The 25,000-nt window shown below is 47.7% G+C and overlaps 1 protein-coding gene across 1 annotated transcript in view; it reads right to left on the reverse strand.

Moving 5' to 3' along the window:
- Nucleotides 1-25,000, reverse strand: part of LOC139928586 (nuclear receptor ROR-alpha A-like) — a 187,930-nt gene that overhangs the window by 14,948 nt on the left and 147,982 nt on the right. The window contains exon 3 of the mRNA XM_078285465.1: nt 2,908-2,993. Coding sequence (XP_078141591.1) covers nt 2,908-2,993 — 86 coding nt within the window. The remainder of the gene's footprint in view (nt 1-2,907; nt 2,994-25,000) is intronic.

Genomic DNA, 25,000 nt, shown 5'->3' on the forward strand with positions numbered 1-25,000 from the left:
CTCTCCTCTTCCATCCATCCCATCTGACTCCGCAGCCCCACTTAGCCTCTCTGATTCGTGTCTGTACATACATACATCTCCATAAGCTGCTCGCTGGCTGTGAAATGAGCCTACAGCAGCCAGCAGCTGTCACGGCAACAGCTGTCGCGGCAACAGCTGTCGCGGCAACGCACCGTCTTGTTCGGGCGGCCTCTCTAACAGCGAGCGGCTTTCCGTGCCAAGTAGTTGTGATTTATGGTCCGGACCGGCTTTCAAACCGTCCGAACACTTGGCGGCCGCTCCGACTCCCGTAATGAGACGTAATGAGAAGACGGTCTGTGAGCCGGTCTGTGAGCCGGTCTGTGAGCCGGTCTGTGAGCCGGTCTGTGAGCCGGTCTGTCCCACAGCTGCTGCAGACTGGAGGGACAGACGGGCTTTTAACCAGTTTAAATAGTGGGATGGAGATTAGAGCTGCAGGATAACACCAAGAAATCATATTGTGATTTCTCATTTTCATTCAAATACTGGAATGATTAAAGATTCTGACAAACTGTGACATGCGACAAAGGTCCCAGGCCGGATTCAAACCCAGGACGAGTTACATCGTTCACACCTCCGCCTCCTGAACCTGCAGGACGTCCCACTTATGAAACTTTTTAAAGAGCAAATCAGCACTAAATCACACAGGGCAGAAACTCGTTGGGTTGAAACATGGACATGAAGTTTATACACAAGTTCAATCAGGAAGAATACCTAACACCACCCACCTCTCTGGTTTCATTCATGCTTTCTCTTTACCCAATCAGGGTTGGTGAACACTTTCCCTCTTTTTCCAGAGAACCAATCAGAGTTATCAGAGTCTGCTTTAAGTTTACAGCAGACGCCTCAGCACAACACACCTGCACAGGTCTAAAGCAGCACAGTTCTGTGTCAGTTTGTCGTCATGACTTTACAGCCGTACACTGAGTTGTGTTGTTACCATAGAAATTAAATTAAAGTTCCATATTCGCCATTTTATGCTGTACTAGGCAAATTACCATGACAAAGTGGAAGAACGATTCTTTCCATTCAGGTTCTGTAGTTAAATCATACATAAGATTTGAGGTAAAAGTGTAAAAGTGCATGTGTTCCTATTTTAATCACCTTTTAATTCTTTATTCTTTTAGTTTGAAACTGTAAAAAATGTTTTTCTTCAGGCCACGCCCCAATCAGTGATGTCACAGCGGCTGTTAAGCATCATCTGTCAAAGGAAAAACACCTGCTGTCAGGTGTTTCACTGACGGAGGCGGCCAGAAGTAAAACATGCTTCAAAGTTATTTACTGCTGATTTGCTCTTTAAGTATAACTACTTTACAGAGTTTACAAAGTTCTTCAAAAAACTGTGTGTGTGTGTGTGTGTGTGTGTGTGTGTGTGTGTGTGGAGAGGTGTAAGATGATGATGCTGAGAAGCTGCTCAGTTTAGATGAAGTGAGATTTTCTCTGACAGCAGCCTCAGATTCTCTGCAGCTCCAGACTGCTTGTTTAGGAAGCTGGTGCACGTACATGGAGACAGACAGTGTGTGTGTGTGTGTGTGTGTGTGTGTGTGTGTGTGTGTGTGCACGAATACGAGAGAGTGAAGGGGGATTTGGACTGACAGAGTGGGTCTGTCTGAAGAATTTAAAGGTTATTTGGTCAATATGATGAGCGTTCAGCTGTGATGGAGATCAGAGAATAATCGATCACTTCTGAAATGTGCTGATCTCTTCAAAGTAAAAGCGCAGCACCTGAGGTTAGCTTTACCTGGAACTACAGAGATTCATCAGCTGATGATATCCAGAAGATAAAAACAAAATCCACTGGACTTGAAAACGGGATTTTGTTTTAATCTTTTGGATATTTTACTACCTGGATGACTGTCATGAATCTACAGACAGCAGCTGATGATCCAGAGACTTCAGTCAGGTTTTCTTGGGAGTTTTGTGTTCATTAGACACAAAACTGAAGCTTCACACCAAAGAGACGAGAGTCAGAAGATCTGCAGTTTTCCAAAAAGAAGTAAAGGCTTTCTTTAAGGTAACTTGATGCTTTTACTTTTTTTTTTTTTAGACGTTTCGATTCATCACTTCCCATGCTGTGAGAAGATTTCCTGCCTTTTGTCGTTCCATGTGGGAAAACTGGATTTTCTATTGATCAGCCGAAACACATGACTTAGACTGAAAATATCACATAGTGGATCTTTAAAGGGGCCATATTATAGGAATTAAAATTGCCCTCTATTTATATGTGATCAAAGATGTTTAATGAAGACATAGATAAAATGTGATTTTCAGTAGTTAAATTTAAAGTTATTGGATTTTCAAAACTCCAGTCAGTTTCAGACTAACTCCAGGAAACGCATCACAGCTGGACTCGCTCCTGATTGGCTCCCTCACTAAAGAATGACTGAAATCCGTCCAATCAGGGTCCAGTCTGCAGCATCTGGACTGAAAGCCTCCACTCAGCAGGTTTACCTCATTTGAATTAGAGGAGCCGCTGCTGTCGGCCAATCAGGAGCCAGTATTGTGACGACTCAGTCTTCACATTCGTTCAGTTTAACTCATTCAGTTCAGCTTTGAACTAAACTATTTATCTGCAGAACATCGTGCAGAACATTATTCTGATCCTGAGACAGATAAAGCATTATGAGTTATGTGGTTTCCATGACAGCAGCGATGTGCGGAGTCGAACTCCAACATTTGAACTTTGAAGTTTTTCCTTCAGAGGAAACTGGAGGATTTCTAACAGAGAAGAGTCTTTGTGATCTGAGAAACTTCAAAGTGGTAAAACAAAAAAAAAAAGAAAAGATGATTGAGTGACAGGACATCAAACCCGTCTCCTTGACGACCTGTGGGAAAAGGCGGGGCCCCGGCAGACTGGACAGGAAGTGAGGTCGTGCGGTCGGTGCTCACCTTGCAGCCCTCGCAGGTGATCACCCCATAGTGGATCCCCGAGGATTTATCTCCACAGATCTTACAGGGAATGATTTCAATTTGAGCTGCAGAGAGAGAGAGAGAGGGAGAGAGAAAAAGTGAGAGCAAAAGAGTGAAGCAGAGAGACAGAAATAGAGAGAGAGCGAGAGAGATGTAAAGAAAGAGAGAGAGAACAAAGATTGTCAGAATCACACATTCTTCTTCTTCTCACATCAAACCGCCGTCAGCGCTGCAGCGGCGCGTCGGGACGCATCACAAACATCTGATCTCTCCTGTCATCAGCTGATATCAAGGACAAACTGCTGACAGGTGAAGTTAAAACTCTATAAATAAAACTTCTGATGTTCCTCCTCGTCTGCAGCTTCACCCCGCTCCGCCCGCCGGAGGATTCACAAAGACCCAACAGCCACCGCTGAGACGCATTTCAATTTTCAATTCAGTCCAAAGACCGACGAGGCTAACGTTAGCGACGAGGCTAACGTTAGCGACGAGGCTAACGTAGCTTCATCACAGACTGCACTTCTCTCTCTAGCTCTTCTACTCAACATTAGCATGTTAGCAATCCATGGCAGCAAGGAGACAGAGAAGCTGCTTTGGAGTTTTGGTTTCCGCCTCCCGGTGCAGTGTGATGTCACCGTTAAAGACGCTCTGTTTCCCAGGAAGGAGAAGGAATGGGAGTTCAGTTCATGGGGACTTTAACCGTTTCATCCACCCGCCACAGTGTCGGTTAGTCTCCAAGTTCACCAGACGCTTTCACCATCAAGTCGATTTTCTGAACACAACATCACACTGACAGGTTTAGAGTCCAGAAGACAAACTGACAGAAACAGTGATGAGTCTCCTGCTGAAGGCCAGCTGAGGAGAACAGGCTGCTGAACTGTCTGTCTGTCTGTCTGTCTGCCTGTCTGCCTGTCTGTCTGTCTGTCTGTCTGTCTGTCTGTCTGCCTGTCTGCCTGTCTGTCTGTCTGTCTGTCTGTCTGCCTGTCTGCCTGTCTGTCTGTCTGTCTGTCTGTCTGTCTGCCTGTCTGCCTGTCTGTCTGTCTGTCTGTCTGTCTGTCTGCCTGTCTGTCTGTCTGTCTGTCTGTCTGTCTGTCTGTCTGTCTGCCTGTCTGTCTGTCTGTCTGTCTGTCTGTCTGCCTGCCTGTCTGCCTGTCTGCCTGTCTGCCTGCCTGTCTCTCTGCCTGTCTGTCTGTCTGTCTGTCTGTCTGCCTGTCACCTGGTTCTCTTTAAAGACACATACTCCCTCAGAGAAAAGACAAACATGCCACGCACAGTTTATCAGCGATACACACAAACCGCTCCAGTATGCGGTGTTTGACTATATGACTGGGGACAGTAAACACTTTGAACTGGATTAGCTCTCGGCCCGGCTCGGCTCGGCTCGGCTCGGCTCGGCTCGGCTCGGCGGCTCGGCTCGTCTCGGCTCGGCTCGGCTCGGCCCGGCTCGGCTCGGCTCGGCTCGGCTCGGTGGTAATCGTGTTTCGGGACGGCCGGCCGGTGTGTCGGGCTTGTTTTCCCCTGCTGGGTACAGTCAGGCTTTTGTGTTTAAGCCTCTGCTTATGTAATTCGTCCTGAAATGCTCTTACAGCCACAGAGAACCAAAGCTCTGCTGCTGCTGCTGCTGCTGCTCCACCTGCCCCACCTGCTGCTCCACCTGCTCCACCTGCCCCACCTGCTGCTCCACCTGCCCCACCTGCTGCTGCTGCTGCTCCACCTGCTGCACCTGCTGCTCCACCTGCTCCACCTGCTGCACCTGCTCCACCTGCTGCACCTGCTGCTCCACCTGCCCCACCTGCTGCACCTGCTCCACCTGCTCCACCTGCTGCTCCACCTGCCCCACCTGCTCCACCTGCTCCACCTGCTGCACCTGCTGCACCTGCTGCTCCACCTGCTCCACCTGCTGCTCCACCTGCCCCACCTGCTGCTGCTGCTCCACCTGCTGCTGCTGCTGCTCCACCTGCTCCACCTGCTGTACCTGCTGCACCTGCTGCTCCACCTGCTCCACCTGCTGCTGCTGCTGCTCCACCTGCTGCTCCACCTGCTGCTGCTGCTCCACCTGCCCCACCTGCTCCACCTGCTGCACCTGCTGCTCCACCTGCCCCACCTGCTCCACCTGCCTCACCTGCTCCACCTGCTGCACCTGCTGCACCTGCTCCACCTGCTCCACCTGCTGCACCTGCTCCACCTGCTGCACCTGCTCCACCTGCTCCACCTGCCCCACCTGCTCCACCTGCTGCACCTGCTGCTCCACCTGCCCCACCTGCCCCACCTGCTCCACCTGCTGCTCCACCTGCTCCACCTGCTGCTGCTGCTCCACCTGCCCCACCTGCCGCACCTGCTCCACCTGCTCCACCTGCCCCACCTGCCCCACCTGCTCCACCTGCTGCTGCTGCTCCACCTGCTCCACCTGCTCCACCTGCCCCACCTGCCCCACCTGCTCCACCTGCTGCTGCTGCTCCACCTGCTCCACCTGCTGCTGCTGCTGCTGCTCCACCTGCTCCACCTGCTGCTGCTGCTGCTGCTCCACCTGCTCCACCTGCTCCACCTGCTGCTGCTCCACCTGCTCCACCTGCTGCACATGCTCCACCTGCAGCACCTGCTCCACCTGCCCCACCTGCCGCACCTGTTCCACCTGCTCCACCTGCTGCTGCTGCTCCACCTGCTCCACCTGCTCCACATGCTCCACCTGCAGCACCTGCTCCACCTGCTCCACCTGCTGCTGCTGCTCCACCTGCTCCACCTGCAGCACCTGCTCCACCTGCTCCACCTGCTCCACCTGCAGCACCTGCTCCACCTGCTCCACATGCTCCACCTGCCCCACCTGCCGCACCTGCCCCACCTGCTCCACCTGCAGCACCTGCTCCACCTGCTCCACCTGCCCCACCTGCCGCACCTGCCCCACCTGCTCCACCTGCCCCACCTGCCGCACCTGCCCCACCTGCTCCACCTGCAGCAGGTGGAGCAGGTTGTTGAAAGGCATTCTGGGAAACGTAGGAAATCACTAACTGAAGGAGAAGCAGACGAGGCAGGTTGAGGGAAAGCAGGTACAACAAAAACAATTTTCCTTTAAATCTTGATAAATAACTTTCTGTCCCTCCTCTTCCTCACAGGTTCACAGATCAGACGCTTCATCTCCTCCATGTTGGTTTTTATTTACCACCAAAAAAGTCGAGCGTCTGATTTCATAACTGCGTTTTGTATTATATTTGCTGTGCAGTACAGTGTGTTGTATTGTGTTGTATTATATTTGCTGTGCAGTACAGTGTGTTGTATTGTGTTGTATTATATTTGCTGTGCAGTACAGTGTGTTGTATTGTGTTGTATTATATTTGCTGTGCAGTACAGTGTGTTGTATTGTGTTGTATTATATTTGCTGTGCAGTACAGTGTGTTGTATTGTGTTGTATTATATTTGCTGTGCAGTACAGTGTGTTGTATTGTGTTGTATTATATTTGCTGTGCAGTACAGTGTGTTGTATTGTGTTGTATTATATTTGCTGTGCAGTACAGTGTGTTGTATTGTGTTGTATTATATTTGCTGTGCAGTACAGTGTGTTGTATTGTGTTGTATTATATTTGCTGTGCAGTACAGTGTGTTGTATTGTGTTGTATTATATTTGCTGTGCAGTACAGTGTGTTGTATTGTGTTGTATTATATTTGCTGTGCAGTACAGTGTGTTGTATTGTTCTGTCTCAGTATTGAACTGTAAAGTATCTCACAGCTTGTTGTTCTGCAGGTTCTGAGTCAGTTCGTCCGTACGGCTGAACACACAGCGTCAACAAAAACACTTCAAATGATTAAAGAGCTCATGCTCTGAATGTTACTGCCTCACACACACACACACACACACACACACACACACACACACACACACACAGGCAGGCAGGCAGGCAGCCCGCCAGAAAACTGACACATCCTAACCACACACACACCGCTAGTTTCCCGTTCTGATGTAACAACCTAATCACACACACACACACACACACACACCTACACACACTGCAAGTTCCCCAGGCCAATATCTAACAGCCTAACCACACAGACACACAACATGCACACAGATAAACACTTTCCCAAAACACTCTCACACACACACACACACACACCTCCCCCTTGCTGATCCATGCAAAACGGTTTTCTGTCGTCGTTTTAGAAGTGAACATCTGGCTGCGTCCCGTCCCGCGCTGCGTGGCGTCAGCCTGACGGGTCAAACCGCTCCGGATGAACAGGCTGACGAGCCGCTCAGCTGCACGGCCACAGATCACACGCTCAGCTCGCTACTACCTGCTTCGTTCAATACTCAGCTCTGATTGGCCAGCAAAGTCGTCGTTATATGAACACCAAAACCACACCGCTGTTTCACATCGGATCACATCGCTCTGCAGCCAAGAAGTTCCTCCATGTTGTTTATATCTAATCCCACTACTATAACTGGAGAGAGGAGAGGAGGAGAGGAGGAGAGGAGAGGAGAGGAGGAGAGGAGAGGAGAGGAGAGGAGAGGAGAGGAGAGGAGAGGAGAGGAGAGGAGAGGAGGGGAGAGGAGAGGAGAGGAGAGGAGAGGAGAGGAGAGGAGAGGAGAGGAGAGGAGGGGAGAGGAGAGGAGAGAGGAGAGGAGGAGAGGAGGAGAGAGGAGAGGAGAGAGGAGAGGAGAGGAGAGGAGAGGAGAGGAGAGGAGAGAGGAGAGGAGAGAGGAGAGGAGAGGAGAGGAGAGGAGAGGAGAGGAGAGAGGAGAGGAGAGGAGAGGAGAGAGGAGGAGAGGAGGAGAGAGGAGAGGAGAGGAGAGGAGAGGAGAGGAGGAGAGGAGAGGAGAGGAGAGGAGGAGAGAGGAGAGGAGGAGAGAGGAGAGGAGGGGAGAGGAGAGGGGAGGAGGAGAGGAGAGGAGGAGAGGAGAGAGGAGAGGAGAGGAGGAGAGGAGAGGAGGAGAGGAGAGGAGAGGGGAGAGGAGAGGGGAGGAGGAGAGGAGAGGAGGAGAGGAGAGGAGAGGAGGAGAGGAGAGGAGGAGAGGAGAGGAAGAGAGGAGAGGAGGAGAGAGGAGAGGAGAGGAGAGGGGAGAGGAGAGGGGAGGAGGAGAGGAGAGGAGGAGAGGAGAGGAGAGGAGAGGGAGAGGAGAGGGGAGGAGGAGAGGAGAGAGGAGAGGAGAGGAGGGGAGGAGAGGAGAGAGGAGAGGAGAGGAGAGGAGGAGAGGAGGAGAGGAGAGGAGGAGAGAGGAGAGGAGAGGAGAGGAGGGGAGAGGAGAGGAGAGGGGAGAGAGGAGAGGAGAGGGGAGAGGAGAGGAGAGGAGGAGAGGAGAGGAGGAGAGGAGAGGAGAGGAGACAAGGAGAGGAGAGGAGGAGGGGAGAGAGGAGAGGAGAGGAGGAGAGGAGAGGAGGAGAGAGGAGAAGAGAGGAGAGGAGAGGGGAGAGGGGAGGAGGAGAGGAGAGAGGAGAGGAGAGGAGAGGAGGAGAGGAGAGGAGAGAGGAGGAGAGAGGAGAGGAGAGGAGAGGAGAGGAGAGGAGGAGAGGAGAGGAGAGAGGAGGAGAGAGGAGAGGAGAGGAGAGGAGAGGGGAGAGGAGAGGAGGAGAGAGGAGAAGAGAGGAGAGGAGAGGGGAGAGGAGAGAGGAGGAGAGAGGAGAGGAGAGGAGAGGAGAGGAGAGGGGAGAGGAGAGGAGAGGGGAGAGGAGAGGAGAGGAGAGGAGAGGAGAGGAGAGGAGAGGAGAGGAGGAGAGGAGAGGAGAGGAGGGGAGGAGAGGAGAGAGGAGAGGAGAGGAGGAGAGGAGGAGAGAGGAGAGGAGAGGAGAGGAGAGGAGAGGGGAGAGAGGAGAGGAGAGGGGAGAGGAGAGGAGAGGAGAGGAGAGGAGAGGAGAGGAGAGGAGAGGAGAGGAGAGGAGGAGAGGAGAGGAGAGGAGAGGAGAGAGGAGAGGAGACAAGGAGAGGAGAGGAGGAGGGGAGAGAGGAGAGGAGACAAGGAGAGGAGAGGAGGAGAGGAGGAGGTTATAAATTCTAGTCAAATTAACCGCCACAAAAAGACCCTCCTGCTGGTTACAGACTGGTCCTGGTCTTTCTGTCAGTCTGCTTCTTCAGTCTGGGGAAACTCGCCCAGCGTCTGCTCCAGAGGGGCGGAGCCAGCCGGCAGCTAACAGCTACTGCAGCCAACATGGCGGCTCCCACGACTCGCTGCTGCTGTCAGAAACTCTGCTGCTTCTGACTTGATATTTGGTGAAGAGACAAACCTGCAGCTAAACCTTCTCCATCGTGCTTTGTAGAAGAGAAACAGCTGAGAGAGTAGCTAGATGTTTTGATCTTGTTCCGTATCAGATGACAAAGTTCGCCGGACCAAATGAGGACAGACGTGGATTCGCTGAGATTAGCCAATCAGCAAGCGGCTGCCGGCTCCCAGCGCTCTCTGGCTGCACAACACCAGCTTGCTGCAGACAAACTCTCAGCTAACAGAGTTTAGAAACATGGAAGACTTATTATTATACTTATTATAGACAATTAATACATTATAGACAATATTTTAATTTATTCAGGGAGAAACAAACTTCAGATTGCTGGTTAGAAGCTTAACGGAAATCTGACCGGATTTGTTCATGTTTCTATGGTTACAGTTTTACTACAGTAGCATGCTAGCTACAGCCGTTTCTATGGTTACAGTTCTATGGTTACAGCGATCAAGACCTTCTTGATTCACCATGTTGGGGTTTATTTTGCGATAATGAGCGGCTGGCTGAACGTTTACAGATTCCCTGGTCAGACTGGAGAGACAACAGACACTCTGAGAAAATCAAGAAATCTGTTTATAGTTTGCTGCCAGTTGACTCTGAAGGAAAAAACAGTTTTTAACTCAAACATGATATCTTAAATACCACTGGACCTGTTTGGACAAAACTCGTAAGGATGATGCATCTTGTCACTGATTGGCCGAAGGGCTGCCCGCATCACTGGCGGGACACGACGTGTTTATTTGTTTCCCCAAAAGCATTCGAGAAGTTTCCCTCCAGCCAGCTGGTCTGCTGATCACGAGGTTCAGCGGCGGGACCCGGCCGGCGGTTCGTCTGTTTGGGTGTGAAAACCCTGCTGAAGGAACTCGGAGGGCGTTTTCCACACTCGGGCCGATTAGAGTCTGAACCTGAGATCGTTTCGGGGGATTTCACACTCGCAGGTTTGCTTTCACACATGAAAACTCTTCTAAACCACAGTGTGGGTTGTGTTCACGTCTGCTGCCGACCCCAGACCTCCGGACCGGGTTTCATCCAAACAGCAGTCCGCCTTCCTGGACCGCACCCACAGCGACAGACTTTCAGCGTCAACAGTATGGGCAGAAGAAGATGTGTCACTAGAAACTGAATTGAACTATTTATATTTTAATTGAATTGCTCAACTTGAATAATTGCATTAAAAAACTGCATTTGAATCACATAATTTGAATTTGTATTGTTTAACTTGAATAATTGCATTAAAAAACTGAATTTGAATCACATAATTTGAAATTGAATTTATTAGTTTGAAACTGAATTCCAATAAACTTGAAACTGAATGTAATATTATGAAATTGAATTCATTTGCTCTGAAACTGAATTTGAATTGTGAGAACTGAATGCAGTTTCAGAGCAAATTCATTCAATTTCATAATATTACATTCAGTTTCAAGTTTATTGGAATTCAGTTTCAAACTAATAAATTCAATTTCAAATTATGCTATTCAGTTTTTATTATTATTATTATTCAAGTTGAGCAATTCAAATTCAAATATAAATAATTCAATTTCAGACACATATTTCTGCCCATACAACAGTCTCAGGTCAAAAAACATAAATAATAAATAAAAACTTGAGGGTTCCTCACTAGAAAAAAAATACCTAAAGGGTTCCTTGAAGAACTCCATACACAACAATAGAGGTTTTATTGCATACTCAATTTAAAGAAGAATATAATATTTTTTCCCTTTTCAGCCATAAAAAACAGAACGCAAAGGTGGACAGAAAGGTCCAGCAAGTCGTAGTTGAAGGATTACAGCTTTACAACATCAGAGCAGCCTGCAGCAGAGGATCGTTCTCCAGTAGAAACATGAAGCAGCATCTGAGATCCTCTGATGTGTGACTGTGGACCACAAGCCACGCTGCAGCTGCAGCGCTGCAGCGTGTTGCAGCTCTCTGAAAATATCCTGCAGCTCCGCCTCATGTTGACAACAACACACTCAACTACTGACTGACTACTGACTGACTACTGACTGACGGCTGAACGACGGCTGAACGACTACTGACTGACTACTGAACGACTACTGAACGACTACTGACTGACTACTGAATGACTACTGACTGACTACAGACTGACTAATGAACGACTACTGACTGACTACTGACTGACTACTGAACGACTACTGACTGACTACTGAATGACTACTGACTGACTACTGAACGACTACTGACTGACTACTGACTGACGGCTGAACGACTACTGACTGACTACTGAACGACTACTGACTGACTACTGACTGACTGCTGACTGACTGCTGACTGACTGCTGACTGACTACTGACTGACTACTGACTGACGGCTGACTGACTGCTGACTGACTACTGACTGACTACTGACTGACGGCTGACTGACGGCTGAACGACTACTGACTGACTACTGAACGACTACTGAACGACTACTGACTGACTACTGAACGACTACTGACTGACTACTGACTGACTACTGAACGACTACTGACTGACTACTGACTGACTACTGAACGACTACTGACTGACTACTGAATGACTACTGACTGACTACTGAACGACTACTGACTGACTACTGACTGACGGCTGAACGACTACTGACTGACTACTGAACGACTACTGACTGACTACTGACTGACTACTGACTGACTGGCTATTGACTGACTGGGTAGTTGGCTGACTTTGTGACTGGATAACTGACTGACTGATTGACTTTTGTCTGATCACTTACTGTTTGACAAACTGATTGGATAAATTAACTGACTGACCAGTTGACTTACCGACTGACTGATTAACTGGATGACTGACCCGCAGGCTGACTGACTGACTGACTGGCTCACTGACTGACTGACTGACTGACTGACTGACTGGCTGACTGACTGACTGACTGACTGACTGACTGGCTCACTGACTGACTGACTGACTGACTGACTGACTGACTGGCTCACTGACTGACTGACTGACTGACTGACTGACTGACTGACTGGCTCACTGACTGGCTCACTGACTGACTGACTGACTGACTGACTGGACTTCCTTAATTTTAGCATGTTAGGGATTCTTCTTCACTGATGTTGCAGGGTGGGATTTCCTTCTCCGCCTGAGGAACCGCTGTCTGCTTCTTTCAACATCAGCCAAAACAAGGAACCTTCAAAGGAAGCTTCCTATGTGTCCTACCTGAAGGAGACAGAACTACAACTTCCTACCTAGAAATGCTTCAGAGACATGAAGCTTCCTTGAGTTTGAGTTCAGTATTTACATCAACCTGGGTTAGCTGTTTTTGCCGAACACATGGACAGAGTCATTGCATCAAAATTACAACGGAGACCCAAAGGGAACCAATCACAGAGCCTGAACGGATAGAACGGTCATTCCCGTTAAAATCAACGTTCCAGGACGGTCGGAGCGGCGGCCATCTTGCTGTGACCCGTTGGACTAGCTTCTGCATGAAGAGACTCACAGCAAGTCACTGAGCTGAGAGGTTTTACAGCAAGAACCAAAGCAGCTTCTCTGTCTCCTTGCTGCCATGGATTGCTAACATGCTAATGTTGAGTAGAAGAGCTAGAGAGAGAAGTCCAGTCTGTGATGAAGCTATGTTAGCCTCGTCGCTAACGTTAGCTTCCAGTTGAGTTCTGACAGTTTGCTAACAGACTCATCTGCTCAGTTCTCACAGTGACAGACTTTACACCTTAATGTCCAGAGTTGTGTTGTCACCATAGCAACTAACACTTAAAATTCTATAATCACTCTTTTATGCTGAACTAGACAAATTACCATGAGAAACAGATCCTGTGCCGATCCTGTGTCAGACTGTGTCGAACCAGACCAGACCAGACCAGACCAGACCAAGCCAGACCAGACCAGACCAGACCAAACCAAACCAAACCAAAACAAACCAAACCAAACCAAACCAAACCAGACCAGACCAGACCAGACCAGACCCAACCAAACCATATCAGACCAGACCAGACCAGACCAGACCAGACCAGATCAGACCAGACCCGGTCCAGAACCAGGCTGCTGCCCTGTCCTGTTGTTCTGTATCTGTCTGTCCACAGCAGTTTATATGAGAGACTCTATATTTAGGAGAGGAAGTTATGTAAGTGTGAAGCCATGTGAACACAATGAAGAGCTGTTTGGTTTAGAGGAGGGAGGGCACACACACACACACACACACACCCATACACACACACACACACACACACACACACACACACACACACACACACATACACACACACACACACACACACACACACACAGATACACACATACATAAATGCACACTATTCCTACACACACTGACATTTACACATACAAATTACAAAGGAAGTGTAGAGGAGTCTAGGGAGGAAAGAGAGAGAGAGAGAGAGAGAGAGAGAGAGAGAGAGGAGAGGGAGGGAGAGAGAAAGAGAGAGAGAGAGAAGAGAGGAGGGAGAGAGAGAGAGAGAAGTAAGTGAGTAAGATTTTATTTATATAGCACCTTTTTAAAACAAAGATACAAAGTGCTTCACAAGATACAGAAATACAAAAATACAATACAGAAAAATAAGCAACATACATATACAGCAATATACAGAAAGATAAATTACAGCCCCGTTACAGGGAAGGCAAGTCGGTAAAAATGGGTTTTGAGAGGTTTTTTGAAGCCGTTTACAGATTCAGCCGATCTAACAGAGGGGGAGACAGTTCCTGAGGGACGGGCCCTAACGGGAAAAGCGTAATCACCCCTGGATTTGCGGAGGGAGCGGGGTATAAATAAGAGACTTGGTCGGATGATCTGAGTGGGATAGAGGTGGAATACGGATGCAAAAGTTCGGAAATGTATGAAGGGGCGAGACCATGCAGGGCCTTTTATGTGATAAGTAGTAGAGATCTATTCTGTACTTTACAGGGAGTGAAGGGACGCGAGGATTGGTGTAATGTGGGATCTACGGTTGGTTTTGGTTAGCAGCGTTTTGCACGAGTTGCAGGCGGGACAGGGCCGCTGGGCTGAGACCGGAGAAAAGAACATTGCAGTAGTCTAGGCGTGAAAAAATTAGGGTATGGATTAGTAATTCTAGATCTCTGGTTGATAGCATTGATTCGATTTTTGTGATGTTCCGGAGTTGGAAAAAGCAGGTTTGCACCAGCTTGTTTATGTGTAGGTCAAAGTTCAGATTCTGGTGAAAGATTACACCCAGGTTTCTTGAGGAGGGTTTAACATTGGTGGCCAGAGGGCCGATACAGGGTTTCACTTCAGAGACAAACTTATCAGGACCAATAAGAAGAACCTCGGTTTTGTCTGAATTTAACTTTTTTTATTTTTTTTATTTAACCTTTATTTAACCAGGTGAGTCCCATTGAGATTACAAGATCTCTTTTTCGAGGGAGCCCTGGCCAAGATAGCAGCAATACAGATTTTCAAACAACATACAAGCAAGGATTAAAAGCACATAAAACAAAACATACAGAAGGAAACTGAAGGAAATTAAGTGACATCCATTCCTTAATAGCAGCCAGGCAGTCATGGAGGGTACCAATACTACCCATGTCGTTTGGCTGAACTGAAAAACACAGCTGCATGTCATCAGCGTAGCAGTGGTGAGAGATGCAGTTGAACTGGCTAACCAGGTTGCCTGGAGGTAACGTGAAGTGAGAAAAGGACGGGACCAAGGATTGAACCCTGCGGTACTCCACAGAGTATAGGGGCAGTTGAGGACACAAAGTTATCTATGACAACCTGAAACTTCCTGTTTGTCAGATCGGACGAGAGCCAATTGAGAGCAGAGCCCGAGATACCAACCCACTTATTAAGCCGTTCAATCAGGATGGAGCGATCAATGGTATCAAAAGCAGCAGTTAAGTCGAGCAGGACCAGGACAGAAGCCCGCATGAGGATGTCATTTGTCACTCTTAGTAGTTCTGTTTCTGTACTATGTTGGTGACAAAAGCCGGATTGGAATTTATTGAGAATATTGTGTCCTTCAATGACCTCAAGGAGCTGCTGTGCCACCATTTTTCCAAGAATTTTGGAGATGAATGGTAGTTTCGAAATGGGTCTGTAGTTATTTGGTTGGGTTGGATCAAGGGCAGGTTTTTTTAAAATAGGTTGGACGCTCGCCATCTTAAAACCATCAGGAACACGGCCAGAGGTGAGAGAGAGATTAATAATTGAGAGTAGGCTGGGGCCCAGGGTAGGCAGGACCTCTTTAAGGAGTTTGGGGGGGATTACATCTAACGGGCAGGAGTACAGGTGCATATGGGATACAGTGTCAATAAGATTGTGTAGAGAGATAGGGGAGAACTCAGACAAGAGAGTAGGACAGTGGACTGATGAATCAGAAGAACCAGTAGCGTTGTTAAAATTAGATCGAATGTTATTGATTTTGTCAACAAAGGAAGAAGTTTCCACAGTCTACTGGAGGAGGCAGATACAGCAGGATGGGCAGGGTTTACAAGCCGGTCAGTGGTCTTAAACAGGAACCTAGGATTGTGTTTGTTGTCACTAATTAGGCCTGCAAAGTAGGCAACTCTCGCCTCTTTGATGTTTTGGTTGAGCGTGGACAGCAATTCTTTCAGACGGAGGAGACGGACCCTAAGGTTGGATTTCTTCCATCTACGCTCCACTCGTCTAGATTCCCTTTTCAGATGAGGAATGTTGTCATTGATCCAGGGGCAAGAGCTAGCTGAAGAAAACGACCTGGGAGTGTAGGGAGCTGTGGTGTCTAGCGCAGATGCACACTGATCAATGAACCACGTTACAAGATCATTAACATTGGAGGAGTCAGGTGGGGGGGGGGGGGGGGGGTATAAGAATCAGAAAAACAGGATGAAAAAGTAGCTGCAGAATGGGCGAGAAAGCGAGAATGTACTGTGCACTTCTGCGGTTGAGCAGAAGACTGAAGCATGGTGTCAAAAACAATGCATTTGTGGTCAGAGACAAAATCAAACGTAGAGTTCAAAGTCAGGGCGAGGGTAAAAACAAGGTCAAGAGTATGACCTTGGTCATGTGTAGGACCTGACATGTTGAACTAGGTTAAAAGAGTTGGCAATATTTAAAAAGTTGGTTGCAAAAGAGTTAGAGAGGTTGTCAGTGTGCACATTAAAATCTCCAGCCATAATAACTCTATCATATTTGAGAACCACTGAGTTTAACAGTTCAGAGAGTTCGAGGAAGGGAGAGAGAAGAGAGGGAGAGAGAGAGAAGAGAGAGAGAGAGAAGAGAGGGGGAGAGAGAGAAGAGAGAGAGAGAGAGAGAGAGAGAGAGAGAGAGAGAAGAGAAAAGTAATTCCCAGTTGTTTGTCTCTTCATTACAGTAATACTCTCTTCACTCTGGTTTGGTAAATTTGCTCCTTGATCAGATTTATTTCAGCCTATAAATGACTGCTCCAAACACACACACACACACACACACACACACACACACACACACACACACACACACACACACTGTTTGACGTTGAAGGCTTAACTCACTCTGTGTGGTCCATTAAGTCCCTCTCTCTCTCCCCCCCCCCCCCCCCCCCTCTCTCTCTCTCTCTCTCCCCCCCCCTCTCTCTCTCTCTCTCTCTCTCTCTCCCCCCCCCCCCCCCCCCCCCCCCTCCTCTCTCTCTCTCTCTCTCTCTCTCTCTCTCTGGAGAAGGGATTGACCACCTGACCCAGTGAATGGAGATCTGCATGTTCTTCTCCCAAACCCAGTGAACCGCAGCAGGAGCAGATTAACTCCACCACAGTGTGTGTGTGTGTGTGTGTGTGTGTGTGTGTGTGTGTGTGTGTGTGTGCCAACTCTTCCAATTTTGTCGTCGTATTGTCGTTTATCCAGATTTTCTCCCATATTTTGGTCAAATTTCTACGGAAGCCCACTGAGGACAAACATTTTATTCACACTGTTTTCCTGTGATAAGAGTTTTCTTACTTTTCTCAAGATATCAAGTTATTTGTCATTATCTTGGGAAAACAATTTTTGCTATCCGAGATCTGGAGAATAAGAAAATTATCTCATTATCTAGAGATAACAAATAAGAATCATCCCGCCCCTAATAGCCACGCCCCCTTCCTGTCAGTCCAATCAGCTGTTGTTCTGTTCCTGACGGACAGTGAGGATGTTTTGCTGTGTGAAGTCTCATGATCTGCTCATGTAATGTGAGGAAGTTATGGCATTTAATTCAATATGATTATGAGGAGAGAGAATTAAGTTACATGATACAATCATGTAGTGTGTATTACATCAAAATCACACACACACTCACTCACACACTCCACACACACACACACACACACACACACACACACACACACACTTAGAGAAGACCACAAAAACGTCATCAGATTTGAAGCTCAATAACTGTTTGTGTCCTGAATTAAACGCAGGATACACACACACTCATGTTCACTTTATCAAACACACACCTACACACACACACACACACACACACACACACACACACACACACACACAGAGCGCCCGGGGCTTCAGGTTCAGCTGCAGTACGACTGAGTTCAGTCCTGCTTTCTGTCTGAAGGCTCATTGTTCCGCTAACAGGCTGCTGTGTGAAGTCTCATGACACACACACACACACACACACACACACACACACATACACACACACACACAGGGAGGTCAGAGGTCAGCTACAGAGCAGCAGTCCTGACTTGAACCCGGACCTTCCAGTTGATGATTTCCCTTCACATCACAGACAAAACCCCTGAACACGTATCAATGATCAGATTTAATGATATTTAATCAGTTTTCGCTCCACTAGCCAACACACAACAGCTTCAGGAGTCTTCAGGAGCCTGATGAGAGGTGTCAGGTGGGAGGATGGAGAGGGTGAAGGCATGGTTACATACAGCTGGAGAAGCCGTGCACACACCTCTCCACTGTCATGTGTTATTACACACACATGTTTTAGCTGCATTGTTTTCATCAAAGCAATGTCGCGGAGACATTGGCTCATAATAAATGTCAGCAAATCCAGAGAATAGCCTGCGACTTTTCATTTTTGTATATTTAGGTAATAGTCTGAATATTGAATGCACATTTTGCTGCTCTGCCACCGCTTAACTTGTACATTTTTAAGTCAGCATACTCGTTTAAACCCTGCGATCTAATGACTGCATGTTATGCAGATGACTGTGTCACTTTGATCTTGGAGCCGGTTCCAGAGACAGTTTCAGCAGAGATATCCTATGTGCAAAATGATAAGACAAGCTTTTCCTTAAATTCTGTGCACAATCAGCAGGTGTTACCGGCCACCGTCTCTTGATAAATCACGTCCACTACCAATTTCCATAAATTCCTCCCTTTATTTAGCGCCTCAGCCTTGGAACACCCACAAATGCGTATGCAATTAGACCAAAGCGCAAAAAACGGCGCACACAGATCAACCCTGACTTCAGGCCGTCTTAGTAGATCAGAAAAGGTTTTAGCGCCCGCAGTGCGATTTGCACTGGCGCAAACCTTTAGTAGATCCGGGCATTAATCTTTGATATTTCACACCTGGTGTACGAGAAAACAGTCAAGAAGATGCAAAAAGAGAAATCTGGTTTAGTTTTATTCTATATTTTATTTGGTTTCCTTCACTAAGCAGGTTTTGTTTTCACCTGTCAGTCAGTCTGTCAGCAGGAAACCTCACAAACTGATGAACACATGAACATGAAACCTGCTGAACAGACCGGTGGAGGGCTGAGGAACCACGGGTTAGATTCTGGTGGAGATCCAGATGTGCGATTTCCAACATTAGATGATTATTGTTTTTTAGCCATAACTAAGAAACTGATGGAGATAGACGGCCAAGAAATGAAAGTTGAAGTGACAGGAAGGAGTTTGGGTGAGACGGAGTCTGTGATCTCTGCTGCTTCAGTCTGTTTTCTGATTGGAAGAACCCGGTCTGAACTGATTTAACACTGCATGGGAAAGACATCCTGTTCATGGATGATCAGAGAGAAGAAGGGAGAGGGAGGATGGAGAGAGAGAGCAGAATAAAAAGATGGAGGGAGACAGAAACAGCTGATGGTGAACGGAGGAAGAGATGGAGGGATGGAGGAATATTTTTACACCAACAGCTTTACTTCTGCTTGAGTAGAATATTTCTCTCCTCTCCGTCTCTCCTTCTCTTCTTCTTCTGGAGGATCGTTCAGATGTTTCAGGTGTTTCGGTTCGGTTCGGTGTTCAGCCTCCCAGCAGCAGCTGGCGAGCGCTGGCAGCTACAAACAGAGAGGAGCCTGGTGGAGTCAGAGTCTGACTCCCCCCCCCACCCCCCCCCCCACCCCCCCCCACCCCACCCACACCCCCCCACCTGGCAGCCGGACCCGTCCCACCGACCCCCCCTCCTCCCCCTCCTCCCCCTCCTCCCCCCCCTCCCCTCAAACAACCTGATTTACCGCCATGCAGCTGCAGATTCCTGCTTCATCTGCAGAAGAGCAGCTGCAGCTGAGCGAAGGAGGAGAGGAGGAGAGGAGGAGAGAGGAGTGGAGGAGAGAGGAGAGAGGAGAGGAGGAGAGAGGAGAGAGGAGAGGAGGAGGAGAGAGGAGTGGAGGAGAGAGGAGAGAGGAGAGAGGAGTGGAGGAGAGAGGAGTGGAGGAGAGAGGAGAGAGGAGAGAGGAGAGGAGGAGGAGAGAGGAGTGGAAGAGAAGAGAGAAGAGAGGAGGAGAGGACGAGAGAGGAGAGAGGAGAGGAGGAGAGAGGAGTGGAGGAGAGAGGAGAGAGGAGAGGAGGAGGAGAGAGGAGTGGAAGAGAAGAGAGAAGAGAGGAGGAGAGAGGAGTGGAGGAGAGGAGGAGAGAGGAGAGGAGGAGAGAGGAGTGGAGGAGAGGAGGAGAGAGGAGAGGAGGAGAGAGGAGTGGAGGAGAGAGGAGTGGAGGAGAAGAGAGAAGAGAGGAGGAGAGGAGGAGAGGAGGAGAGAGGAGTGGAGGAGAAGAGAGAAGAGAGGAGGAGAGGAGGAGAGGAGAGCAGAGGAGAGGAGGAGAGGAGAGTGGAGGAGAGAGGAGTGGAGGAGAAGAGAGAAGAGAGGACGAGAGGAGGAGAGGAGGAATGGAGGAGAGGAGAGTGGAGGAGAGAGGAGTGGAGGAGAAGAGAGGAGGAGAGGAGGAGAGGAGGAATGGAGGAGAGGAGAGTGGAGGAGAGAGGAGTGGAGGAGAAGAGAGAAGAGAGGATGAGAGGAGGAGAGGAGGAATGGAGGAGAGGAGAGTGGAGGAGAGAGGAGTGGAGGAGAAGAGAGGAGGAGAGGAGGAGAGGAAGAGAGGAGGAGAGGAAAGGAGGAATGGAGAGAAGAGGAGAGGAGAGGAGAGAGGAGAACAAGTGACTGTGAACTGGAGTTATTTAGTGATGAAATGTTGTAATTTACTGTTCTGGTGAACCCACTTTCCCTGAACCTGCCGCGTCTTCTTCTACTGCAGTTAGGGATTTCCTACATTTCCCAGAATGCCTTTCAACAACCTCCAGAGAAGCGACTTCTCCCTGTATGATTGTTGAACGTCTCTCGGTGCAAAATGGCGGCTCTAGAAAGAAGCCCTCGCTCTTTGATTCTGAGGGACTGACACCAAAACCTGACGTTTACCGCTGATGTTTTACATCCTGAAACATTTTCTCATATCAAACTCTGTTGTAGCTGCTGGAAACATCTGGAGGTGAAGAGAAAATCACTAACAGCTGTTTTAACTGTTTAACCCTTCGCTGTCTGGACTCTGTCAGCCTGCAGCTTCCTGTCTGTCTGCTGGTTTCTCTCTCAGCTCAGACTGAATGGATTCATTTGACATGGTGGGATTATCGAGACGGACAAAAACACTTGGCAGCCTGGGTTCACTGGGGGGAGGGGGGGGGGCAGACACACACACACACACACACACACACACACACACAGTGGTAATGACAATGTCTGATTTGGCCTGTTAACACTGCTTTGCAATTTTTTTTTCTGTTTTGGAAGTTTCCAGTTATTACAGATATACACACCAATACACTGTGTAAGCTTATTGATTATGTACTATTGCATGGGTTATGTTTTCAGAAATAGACATTGATTTGTCATAATGTGCTACAAAATGCATGTTTTAAAAGACAAATAGCTTATCTCACTATGGTTTGAATGTATTTGAATGGGTTTTGAAAACTGATTTGGTGATAAACAGACCTGTGTGTGAATTAAATGAACTGAATTGAAATGAATGAGAGCAAGAGGGAGAGACAGAGAGAAACACAAAGAGAAAGCGAGAGAGAGAGAGAGAGAGAGAGAGAGAGAGGGAGAGAGAGAGACAGAGAGGGAGAGAGAGAGAGATAGAGCGAAAGAGAGAGGGAGAGAGAGAGAGAGAGAGGGAGAGAGAGAGAGAGAGAGAGAGATGTTTGTCTGAATGAAGCTGAGGTCAGTGAACGCAGCACACCCAGACGTTAATCCTCCGCAAATAAAGAAACGGCAAGATTAATCATTACATAAACATATCCCACAATCCTCCTGGGGAATACTGATCCCCCCCATCACACACACACACACACACACACACCTACACACACACACACACACACACACACACACACACGTTTGCTGGCCTTTTCACTGCTGTTGAGAAATGGCCAGCATGTGTTGAATACGGGAAAGGGAGAGAGAAAGAGAGAGAGAGAGAGAGAGAGAGAGAGAGACAGAGACAGAGAGAGAGAGAGAGCAGGAGAGAGAGAGAGAAAGAAAGACAGAGGAAGAGGAAGAGAGACAGAGAGAGAGAGAGAGAGCAGGAGAGAAAGAGAGACAGAGAGAGAGAGAGAGAGAGAGACAGAGAGAGAGATAGAGGGAGAGACAGAGAGAGAGAAAGACAGAGGAAGAGAGAGAGACAGAGAGAGACAGAGAGAGAGAGAGAGAGAGACAGAAAGACAGACAGAGAGAGAGAGAGACAGAGAGAGAGAGAGAGAGACAGAGAGAGAGAGAGAGACAGAGGAAGAGAGAGAGAGAGAGAGAGAGAGATAGATCACTGTTCAGTAAAACAGGAAACTGGACTTTTAACATTCCTATGTTGGATTATTGTTTATTTCTCTAATTTGTTACAAATGCTTTGGAAACACAAATTCTTTTGTCCTGCCAATAAAGTTGATTTGAGTTTGAGTGACGGCGCTGCCGACCAGACCGCGCCCCGCCCCGCCCCGCCCCGCCCCGCCCCGCCCCGCCCCGCCCCGGAGCAAGGCACCGAACCCCCGACGGCTGCAGAGGAGCCGCCAGAGGAATCAAACCTGTGACCTCCAAGGCCCAGAACGCCCTCTGTAACCAGTCCGTTCAGACCGTGCACACACACACACACACACACACTCATATTCATCCCCAAACACATAAATGCATACACACATGAAAAACAAAGACAGAGACACACACACACACACACACACACAGACACACAAACAGATACACACAGGCACACTTGTATATTCATGAACACACATTTGCACACAACCACACACAAATGCATACATACACAAAAACACACGTGCACACACATACACACATACATGTCTCATACACACACACACACACACACACACACACACAGTCCCACACAAAACAAATGCTAATCAATCCAAATCCATTTCCTCATCAAATCTCTTCCAGCCTCGTTGTGATGAATTCTCACTTTATTAAGACGCTCTTCTTCTTTTTCTTCTTCTCTTCTCTTCTTCTCTCTCTCCTCGTTAGATATGTATATCCAATCTGCAGTAATTAGCTCTCCGCTCTCTAATCCCTGCTGAATTATGGATTTCAACATCAAAGCACACATTCCAATAAAGCCGACGCTTGAAATTAGAGTTAATTTGAGACCTGCAATTATTTATACGGCGAGCTCGCAAACAGAAACATCTTTTTTAATGTTTGCCAGCTTCACTTCCCCCCGGGTTCAGCTGCAGAGTGAAGAGCCGAGCTTTTTATTCACTCTGCACGATTAGAGCTGAAACCAGAGGAAAGAGAGAGAGAGAGGGAGAGAGAGTGAGAGAGAGAGAGAGAGAAGAAGGAGGAACAGAGGAATGTGGAGCGATGAGAGGAAAACAGATGAATATATTATGGAGTTCGGCCTCAGACTGAGAGGCTCAGAGAGAGGCTGGAGGTGAAGGAGGGAAGAGAGAAGAGAAGAAGACAAAAACATACAAGCAGCTTCTTTTTTCTTTCACACACACACACACGCACACGCACACACACACACACACACTTACATGTTTAAGGAATACACAGCTTTTAGGTAGATTGTCGGTCGACTCAGCTGTTATATGATGAGAGCAGACACCAAAATCATCCATGTGTTCCTGGTAGATCATCAGCTCTGGTGCTCCATGCTAACACTTTAGCATCCCCTATGTTGAGTGATAGTAGCTCCATGCTAACACTTTAGCATCCCCTATGTTGAGTGATAGTAGCTCCATGCTAACACTTTAGCATCCCCTATGTTGAGTGATAGTAGCTCCATGCTAACACTTTAGCATCCACTATGTTGAGTGATAGTAGCTCCATGCTAACACTTTAGCATCCCCTATGTTGAGTGATAGTAGCTCCATGCTAACACTTTAGCATCCACTATGTTGAGTGATAGTAGCTCCATGCTAACACTTTAGCATCCACTATGTTGAGTGATAGTAGCTCCATGCTAACACTTTAGCATCCACTATGTTGAGTGATAGTAGTTCCATGCTAACACTTTAGCATCCACTATGTTGAGTGATAGTAGCTCCATGCTAACACTTTAGCATCCACTATGTTGAGTGATAGTAGCTCCATGCTAACACTTTAGCATCCACTATGTTGAGTGATAGTAGCTCCGTGCTAACACTTTACATTAAAACTTGCTATGCTATCGCTGTCACTTTGGTACCAACTCTTGACGCTACAAATAAATAAATATACAGGAAAATGCATATTAAATGTCATACAATCAAAAATATATTCTGAAACAATACTAAAAATAGTTTAAGATGAAATAATTATATCATTGTTTTCTGAAAAGTTTCCTGTAACTTTGCCAGAGTCAGAATCATTTTCATCACCTGACGAAATAAACAGAGAGGAATCTGTCTTGGTGTAGAAACCTCTCACACACTGCCAGTCTGACAGGACAGACTGACACAGACACAAGGCCAGCAGCAGCTCACACACACACACACACACACACACACACACACACACACACACACACACACAGCAGACACACTATCCACTGTTTTGTATTTCCTGTCTGTATATCTGTGTTCTGTTTTTATCTGTCATGTCCTGCACTGATAAAGTTTTACCTTGAACACTGACAGAGAAAACTCACTACTGACACTACAGACAGACTGACAGACAAAACAAGTGAGGAGTCTCACTGAGCGTGACAGGAAGTGTTGCGCTCTGACAGACAGAAACATGTTCTATCATGGCTGCCAGTTTTGACCCAACGCTGCCTAACGCCTGATTCCAGAGACGAAAACAGCCAGTGGCCCTGAACGCATCACGACCCGCACCGCCAGCATGTCATAACACAGTAAACATAACACAGTTAAAGTGAATAATAAAAAGATAAAACAATGTTCTTCATGATGTTTTGCAGATAAATGTAGTTTGGTTGAGCCAATCAGCAGCGAGTCCAGCTGATGTCTCTCCTGCAGTTAGACTGAACCTGACTGGAGGAAAGGCTTCAAAAGAGTTTTGAATGTGCAAGAACTTTAAATTGAACCGCTCAGACAAAATCAAACCTTAACAATGTCTTCATTAAACTTCTTTAATCATATATTTATATAGTGGAAAATCTGAATTCCTATTTTATGGTACTTATTAAAACAGTCCATCCCAGCCCTCTCTCCGCAGACAGAGCGTTACGTAACGAGACTCTTTAATAATCCATCGAGCCGGTCGGTCGGCTGAATCTGAATCTCCTTGATGTGATCTGAC

The sequence above is a fragment of the Centroberyx gerrardi genome, chromosome 1, assembly GCF_048128805.1.
Source record: "Centroberyx gerrardi isolate f3 chromosome 1, fCenGer3.hap1.cur.20231027, whole genome shotgun sequence".
Classification (NCBI taxonomy): Eukaryota; Metazoa; Chordata; class Actinopteri; order Beryciformes; family Berycidae; genus Centroberyx; species Centroberyx gerrardi.